The sequence below is a fragment of the Vollenhovia emeryi genome, unplaced genomic scaffold (genome assembly GCF_000949405.1).
Source record: "Vollenhovia emeryi isolate VEMERY1.0 unplaced genomic scaffold, V.emery_V1.0 DF939993.1, whole genome shotgun sequence".
In the NCBI taxonomy this organism is placed as follows: Eukaryota; Metazoa; Arthropoda; class Insecta; order Hymenoptera; family Formicidae; genus Vollenhovia; species Vollenhovia emeryi.
The window spans coordinates 7,874-16,995 of record NW_011966373.1 but is presented as its reverse complement, the minus strand read 5'-3'; the positions used below and the strand labels follow the sequence as shown (position 1 = coordinate 16,995).

At 33.4% G+C, this 9,122-nt stretch overlaps 1 protein-coding gene across 1 annotated transcript in view; it reads right to left on the bottom strand.

Annotated features, from left to right (window-relative positions):
* The window catches only part of LOC105556476, a gene marked incomplete at its 5' end in the record, with an annotated part of 8,077 nt that extends 3,513 nt beyond the window's left edge, over nt 1-4,564 (bottom strand). The window contains 2 exons of the mRNA XM_012003574.1: nt 3,953-4,134; nt 4,428-4,564. Coding sequence (XP_011858964.1) covers nt 3,953-4,134; nt 4,428-4,564 — 319 coding nt within the window. The remainder of the gene's footprint in view (nt 1-3,952; nt 4,135-4,427) is intronic.
* Nucleotides 4,565-9,122: the final 4,558 nt, after the last annotated feature.

Here is a 9,122-nt window from a genome sequence, read left to right as displayed (position 1 = left end):
TGCACGGAGGAGCGGAAGGCCGGACTCGGCAGACATGCAAAATGGTGTATTTGTTGACATCTCTCAAGATCCGATAGCGAGAGGTGGAGTCACGCATCGATCGATGAGTGACGGCGGCGAGCGGGGAGCGGTGAGCGGGCGAACGGCGCGCAGCGAACGAACGCGCGACATATGACAACGCGCCGAAAAAGTTTTTCTGGTGGTAGGAGAATAATACACCATTTAGCATGTCTGCCGAGTCCGGCCTTCAGCTCCTCCGTGCACTTATTGGCTCAGACGTTTTTCTTAATTACGCGATAATAATTACGGATTTTGTAAAATGGTATATAACTTTTCTTCTCAGCTTGACCCAATCTACTATAATCTTTGGAGTCGTCCAAATCGAATCCGACACCCTGTATACAATAAAATTATATAATCTATCAATCAAGAGTTACACTTACACAGGGGAAAGTTGCAATTGTGAAATTAAAGAGCGAAACTATCTATTTGTGTAAATTGCATTTTTCCCATACAACTGACTACATTTTAATAAATGTTTCGGAATGAGACAAATCAACCGGTGTAAAGAAAACACATAATTTTATAACAAATAATAAAAATTTTTTTTAACAATTGTGTGTTTTCTTTACACCGGTTGATTTGTTTCATTATTCTGTTCAAAAAAGTATTAAGGTAAGATGATAAAAAATGAATATTTTACAAGATATTTTTAATTTATGTCAAAATATTGGAACTTTCAAACCTTAATAACTCAAGATGTTCTTAATAAAAAAAATACTTTATTATAGCGTTTTGGAAAGCTCTCGGAGTAAGCTATAAGAATATGTAATAAAAAATAGGGTGTCTAATTTAAGAACTTAATGGTGACCTTCAAAACGACTATGCGAGGTCAAACCAATGGTACCATCTTATAGCCGTTTCGAAACCATAAAACTTATGTACGACACATTTTTGAAAAAACCTTATATTTTCCGAAATATTCAAGGGTTCCAACCTTTTTCGTACACCCTGTATAATTACACTTAAATAATTATGTACAGTGTGTTAAATTCGTTTGTGACCATTCCAAAAATTATGGTAGATTGGACCGAGCTGAGAAGAAAAGTTATACATATACCATTTTGCAAAATTCGTAATAATTATCGTGTAATTAAGAAAAACGTCTGAGCGAATAAGCGCACGGAGGAGCGGAAGGTCTTTGGTGACTGTAGTCAAAGATATCTGCGTTCCTCCCGGAGATTTGCTCGTATCACTGGACGTCACATCACTCTTCACCAACATCCCGAAAGAACTTGTGATTGAAGCTATTAAAAAACGTTGGAGTGACATTTCACCCAATACATTACTCAGCCTACCACAGTTCTTACACGCTATAGAACTTATTCTAAACTCCACTAGTTTTAAGTTCGACGGACAGTTCTATGAGCAGATCTTCGGAAGCCCCATGGGGTCTCCTTTGTCACCTATATTGGCAGACATGGTCATGGAAGACTTGGAGACGCCTCTCTGCAGAAACTAGGATTTGATGCTCCCATATTTTATAGATACGTGGATGACATTCTCACGATTTTACCTATGACCAAGATTGACTTTGTTCTCTCTATATTTAATAGTTATCACCCACGATTGAGATTTACTCATGAAATCGAAACACACAACTCCATCCCGTTTCTTAACGTGACACTTATCAAAGACGACAATAATACAATCTTGACTAAATGGTACTAAAAACCTACTTTCTCTGGACGATACGTTAATTATTACTCGAGCCACCCCCTTAAATATAAAATTAACACTATTATTAGCTTAGTTGAACACGCAATTTTACTTTCTGACAAAAAGTACTGGAAACAAAATATAGATCTTGTTAAAAAAATCTTAATAAAAAAATAACTCCTTTCCTAACAAATTTATTAACAAACACGTAAATACCAGACTGAACGAACTGAAAAGACGGGATACTACACATACTGACTGCACGGCCACTAGTAATAAAAAATTTTTGACCCTAAAACAAGCATTATCCTCCCCTATATTAAAGGACTGACAAAATTAGCACGAATTTGAAAAAACAGGTTTAAACACCATTTACACTGTCCCCAAAAAATTAGACAAAATTATTAAAAGAGTCAAAGATCAGATAAATTGGGACAAAAAACTGAGGTCATCTATCGTATTAACTGCAACGACTGTGAAGCCTCTTACATCGGGCAAACCAAACGACACCTTCTGACTAGAATCAAAGAACATAAAAATGACATAAGAAACGACGAAAGTTGTCACTCCGTAGTCAGCAAACACCGTGCATCTCATGATCACGAGTTTAATTGGTCGGAACCAAAAATTCTACATTGCGAGCGTTTTAGAAGAAAAAGAGAAACCGCCAAAATGTTCTTTATTAAGAAGACCGACAACACACTTAATTTACAAACAGATACCGAAAACCTAAATGTAATATATGATTGTGTAATCCAAACTGTTTAGTTCACCTCACCTTGTACTGCTCTTAAGACATGACTAACAAATTAGTTCGAGCCCAGCCACCACAGTGCTCACAAGTATACATATATTTTATAACTCGACTCTGTCTTATTCGACGACGATGACTGACTCAGGTGCGTTGCTGAACCGTTAACTATTTAACTAAATCCTATTTATTTATTTATTTATTAACCTACATTGTATTTAGTAACCTACATTGTTCATAATTGCGTTGATGTTGTTGATTTGCAGTATCACTCGAAAAGGACCAAAAAGAATAGGGTCGAAACGTTGTGTAATAAACTAATTAAATAATTAGCCAGTTGGGTTGACTATAAGTTTCCCATCTCACAATCAATCAATAATTATTATACTACGTGTTATCATTTCTCTCTGTAATTTCTTAATCATTCCACGTGAAGCGTGATCCATTAAACCACTCAGACATGGTTTGGGTAAGGCTATATCTTAATGATATGGAGCCCCCGAAGGGGGGCGGAACATACTGTCTCCAGGGGCCCGATTCTCGAAATCATTCGAAGAAGAAACGTATACGAATATTCTGCTCTGACAGAAAAGCTGAAAGTCGATTGGTTAAAGCCATACGAATAGCCAATCAACTTGCAACTTTTCTGTAAGAGCAGAATTTTCGCATACGTTTCTCCTTGGAATAAATTGAAGAATCGAGCCCCAGGCATGCACTTCCACTGTTGTATTGTACCACATGCGCGGAGACAGTATGTTCCGCCCCCCTATGCGGGGTCCCACTTCTTTAAGATATAACCCTAACCTAACCTAACCCTAACCTAACCCTAACCCTAACCCTAACCCAAACTATGTCCGAGGTGTGGAGTGGATCTTGCTTCACGTGGAAAGTCGCAAACCCATGTGGAACCATATACATATGTACTACAAAGTCCACGCTTAGATGTGAGTACAGATATCAGATTTAGAGTCAATCATTTTTCTCGAAAACTATCACTCGTATAGTAAAAATGAATAGGAGATAAAATACATATTTCGAAGAGACCTACTACAACTTTTGTTTAAAACATTTTTCAAAAGTTTTAATATTTGGCGAGGTAAATATTAAAAACCATAATCGTTAAACATTTTGTGTTAATAACCTTTTAACAAACACCGGCCGACGTCTAAATCTTCTTGAATGTCACTCAGGGTCATGACCATGACAACATATGTCAATGTCATCGAGATTGGAGGGTGGTCCGTTATAGTACATAATTACCAAAGTTATTGCAATGTAAAATTTTTTTGCATTATTTCTGTTTAAAAAATATAATTTAAAATAAATATTAAATCTCGTCGTCAAAGTTATCGCAATCATACAAAACATTCAATTGTTAAAAGTTAACATAAAATGTATATATAAATTGATGAGTTAGTAAAAATAAGTGTTTACAATTAGTAGAAATAGTAAATATTAAAGCATAAAAGATACATAACTAACCGGAATAGTAAATGGTTTTTCGGGTCATGCTGTAATTTGTCCTCGGGATATCAATGATGCATTTGAGCTCTGCAGCTTCTGGTAGTTCTTCGTCTAGAAAGTCTACTCGTGATAATATATTATACAATCCATCTTTGCGGAGTGTCACTGTAGGTTTCAAAGTTTGTTTTTCTGGAACATCTCTATAAATATTATTATATATAAATATTATATTTTATTTAAATTATCTCTTTTATTAAATAGATTCAATTGTTTTTAATTTTTTTACAATTTTATACTTACAATTTTTATGACTTAACTCATTTAATTCAAACTTTGTATAATATAAATATAATTTATAAACAGAAAAAAATGAATACAAATAATACAGAAAGAAAATGATTAAAAGGTTTTGGTAATAATATAATACAATCAAATAATACAGTCTTTCAAATTTTGTAAGATTTCAAGATTTTCGGTTTTTACAAAGTCTTACTTGACTGAAATATCAAGAGTTGGTTGAGGATAAAGACCCTCCGCTTTACATGTCGCTTCTACTCCATCTTTATTATCTATACTCTTTTTTTGGTACTCGAAGTCAAATTTGTTTTCGGTTGCTGCAACAAAGATTATAATATATAATATTAATGAGCTACTGACATTATATATAATATTAAATAATGCCGGTACTAAACTTTTGTATTTTTAGTATTTACAATATCAATATTATAAATTTAATATTGTTTTTTTTTTTATATCAACAACATTGGTATTTAATGTCCTATTATTGTGTTTTACGCACATGCATGCACGCACGTGTATACAGAGAGATAGAGCAGATTCATCAATTTATATTATTTAAAATGTCTCCCTTGATTTTAAAAATAGAACACGCTTGAGGACAAGAGTTTATTTTGAAAAAGCATTTATGTTGAATAATAGAACATGTTCTTCAATTAAAATTATTTTTTTGAAATTTTTGGATTATACATAAATATTTTGACATTTTAATTTTTCAATATAGTAACTAATATCACAACAAATCGCAAACGAAGATAATTTTTGCCCTGAAAATCATATAATCGTGGGACATGACATTTTGAAGAACTTCATGAAAGTTTTTTGAAATTTTACCACACGTATTACTAGTAAGATGTATACTAAATATAATGATTAGTAAAAAGTATAGTAAAATTTCAAAAAACTCTGTTGAATAAAATTCTTTGAAATACTATTATATAATTTTCAGGATAATTTTTAATATTATTATAATATTGTATTTGATAAGTTAAACATGATAAATTTAAAACTTTTGAGAATTTACATCTAGAATCAATTTCAATTTTTTTTAGAAATAAATAATATTTTATCGTAGAGAGGATTATTAAACGACCCAATTAGCACAGGGTGCCAATTATTTATTTAATAAGTTACATCCGACGTTTTGAGAAATCAAAACATATCTAATAACTACAAAGTCGATATATAAAATTGAATAAAAATCCTTCACCAAGACATCAGTTACTAAGACGTATGTATAACCGGATGGTCAAAACGTTAGATGTAATCTATTAAATAAATAATTCATACCATCTGCTAGTTGTGTCGTCTAATAATCCTCTCTACATTTGTTAATTATACGCTGACAGCAATAAACTTGATTCCTTAATATTTTATCATTTTAGTGTTATCGAGAAATACATTTTCCATAAAACAATGTAAATCTATAGTTGGGCATATTTTCAATACTCATTTGATTACTTAATATTACAACATATATTTAAAATTGATCCTAAATTTCAAGAAATTTTCGAACACGACGATGCAGCAATTGATAGAGTAAAAAGCAGAGCAAGTATTGGTAGAGTAAAAATAGAGTAAAATAAATAAAATACTACTACACGATATTATTGAATGAATACCTTAAAATATATGGTAATAGATAATCATTATTGCTATTTTTTAATTTCAAAGTAAATAGCATCATGCTTTCAAGAAATAGAACAAAATTTATTAAAAGATGAGGTGGTAATGTGAAACTTCATTTTTAAATGTAATTTCTTATAAATTGAAAGTCCAATTTCGTTAATCCTGGTATGCTTAGATTCCACGTTCTATTGACAATCCATTTCTAACTTTCAATTCATGATTCTCCACTTATAAATAAGCTGTATAAAGAAAATTGAAAAAGTGAGCAATTGAGTGGTAAGATATTTCTAATGTACTAGTAATATGAACTTTCTACTTTTTAACTGCATGAAACAAAATTCATAAAACGTAGAATAATTTAAAAAGTATTTTATTTATTAAAAGGGATGTTGTAAAGGAATACACATATAATGGAAAATAAATTACTATTATTGTAAAAAATAATTTTTAAAATCATTTAAAAAAGAAACGAGAAAGAATTTTTACCTTTACTAGCAAAAATCGCAAATGTATTCCTTTTTTCAGCTCCTACGTACTCATTGTGAGCTCAGAGACCACACATGAGACATTGAACCCACAGCTACCTTGGAGATACATAATGCAAACATCATGATTTTATTCTGACAACAATAGCGACTTACAAAAAACAAAGAGGACTAAATATGCTTAAATGCGTCAAAATGTTAGATAACGTTATACAGGGTGTTATGTAATACCCGCCTCACCTCTTATTTATGGACAGAGCGAACTAGACTAACAATGTGTCAATAAGTCCTGTACCATTTTACAATATTCGCAATAGTTAACGAGTTACTAAATATTAAAAACCGCTATCTTAGCCTGGCCTACCGCACAATTCGAGCGTGCAGCGATATGTGGCCGTCCCGTGAACAGTGTTGCGCGCCGAGAGTTGTTTATTATACGTAGCCGTGCTGTATGTCATAAACAATTCCCCGCACGCCTAGCAATGCCAATTGCGGAACAGCCGCATCTCGCTGCAAGCTTGAATTGGGCGGTAGACCGAGCCAAGACAGCTATTTTTAATAATTAATAACTCGATAACTATTGCAAAAATTGTAAAATGGTAGAGGACTGTTTGACTCATTGTCAGTCTAGTCCGCTCTATTCATAAATAAGAGGTGAAGCGGGTATTACATAACACCCTGTATAGATAAAGTGTCTAGCACTAAAAGTTCATTACGAACAGTCAAAAATAAAAAAAATTTTATATACCTTTCTAATATCGACAAAAAACACAAAGCATTTTTACTCTATTGTTATCACAAAACTAGTGACTAATAAACAAATTGCAGCAGTCATGTATAAAGTGCAGCTAATTGTTTTTAAGATATTGAAGGTTTTATATTATCGGCAGGGTGCCATATTATATGTATATTTAAAGAAATATTTTGACTTGTTATTTTATGGGAAATATTGAAGAAATATTGTGCAAGCAAGAGAGTATGCTATACAGAAAGAGATATAAATTAATCAATTAGTACATATATTTTAAAATCTTGTAAAAGGAAACAAAATCATGAAATCCTAGAGAAATCTGCAAACATCGCTTTGTTAAAGTTAAAGTTGTTGAATGAAAACGATACTAAGAGAGTCATTACAAAATTCGGTAATTATATAGAATAACGGACCACCCTCCAATTTCGATGACCTTGACATATGTTGTCAAGGTCATGACCCTGAGTGACCTTTAGAAGGTTTTAGCCGTCGCTCGTGGTTCGTTAAAAAGTTATTAAAAAATTTCATAAACACGTAAGTTGCAAGCGCGTTTAGCACGGCGCGCTGCGCGCGCCCCACCCCCTCCCACCCCTCCCCCTCCTCTCCCCGCTCCATTCCCCTCCCCGCCCCCACCCCAGTTGTAGATCTCTTTGAAATATGCATTTTACGTCCTATTCATTTTTACTGTACGAGTGATAGTTTTCAAGAAAAATGATTGACTCTAAATCTTATATCTGTCCTCTCATCTAAGCATGTACTTTGTAGTATTTACATATACGATTCCATATGGGTTTGCGACATTTCACGTGAAGCGAGATCCACTCCACACCTCGGAAATGTTGTTGTTGATATTTCTTGCGACTGTGAGACTATACAGCAGGGGAAATGAGCCAGTATACGACAAGTTATCGTACACTACCATTCGTATCAATAGATTGTGGGAAAATGAAATTTTACGAATTTCTCGCTCTAACGACAAATTACGACGAATTGTTAAAGTATTTGTGTACAAAGAATGTTATACGTGAAAAAATTAAGTGTCCACGTTGCAATAATGTCGAATTGAAAGGTGGGCAACCATTAATTTTACACTGTACACAACATTATTACAAAAAGGTGCAAAGACGTAAGCGCAAGAGATTAATTTGCAATTATAAAATAAGTGCTTTGACTGAAACGTGGTTTTCGAGAGGTAATTTACATATGTCAACGATTTGTCGAATAATATGCTATGTGCTGATGATAAATATCCCTCGACAAAGTTTTTTGGAACAAGAACTAGGCATCTCACCAAACACAGCAGTTGATTGGGTTAACTTTTGCCGAGAGGTAATTAATTTATGTAATTTATAATGATCTTATTCGTAAATTACCATCTATGATATGTAATTGCAAAATTTTTTAGCTCATGAATCAATGGTTGACACACAAACAAGGTCAAATCGGTGGAAATGGAGTCATCGTCGAAATTGATGAGGCTAAATTCGGACGTCGAAAATACCTTCGCGGGCGCTTGATAACAGGACAATGGCTTTTTGGTGGGGTACAGCGGGACACGAAAAAGATGTTTGTCGTGCCAGTGGCATCTCGCAACGCAGAGGTTCTTTTGCCATTAATACAAAAACACATTGCTCCTGGTTCAATAATCTACAACGATTGTTGGAAAACGTATGGAAAAATTGACAAGAACCTATATCAACATGACGTAGTCAACCACAGCAGCAATTTTGTCGATCAAATTACGGGTGTTCATACCCAAAATATTGAACGGGTATGGAGAGATATTCGTAGAAGTATTCCTCAATTCGGTCGTAGAGAATACCATTTTCATCACTATTTAGCAGAGTTTATGTTTAAACAAGTATATGATTTTGACGAACGATTAGATGCTTTTTTTGAAGTAATGTCTAGTATGTATCCATTAACTGAAAATATAAATGAATAATTATTATAGTAATTGTTATAATTTCTCTCTGTAACATCTTTTACATTCCACGTGAAGCGAGATCCACTCCACACCTCGGAC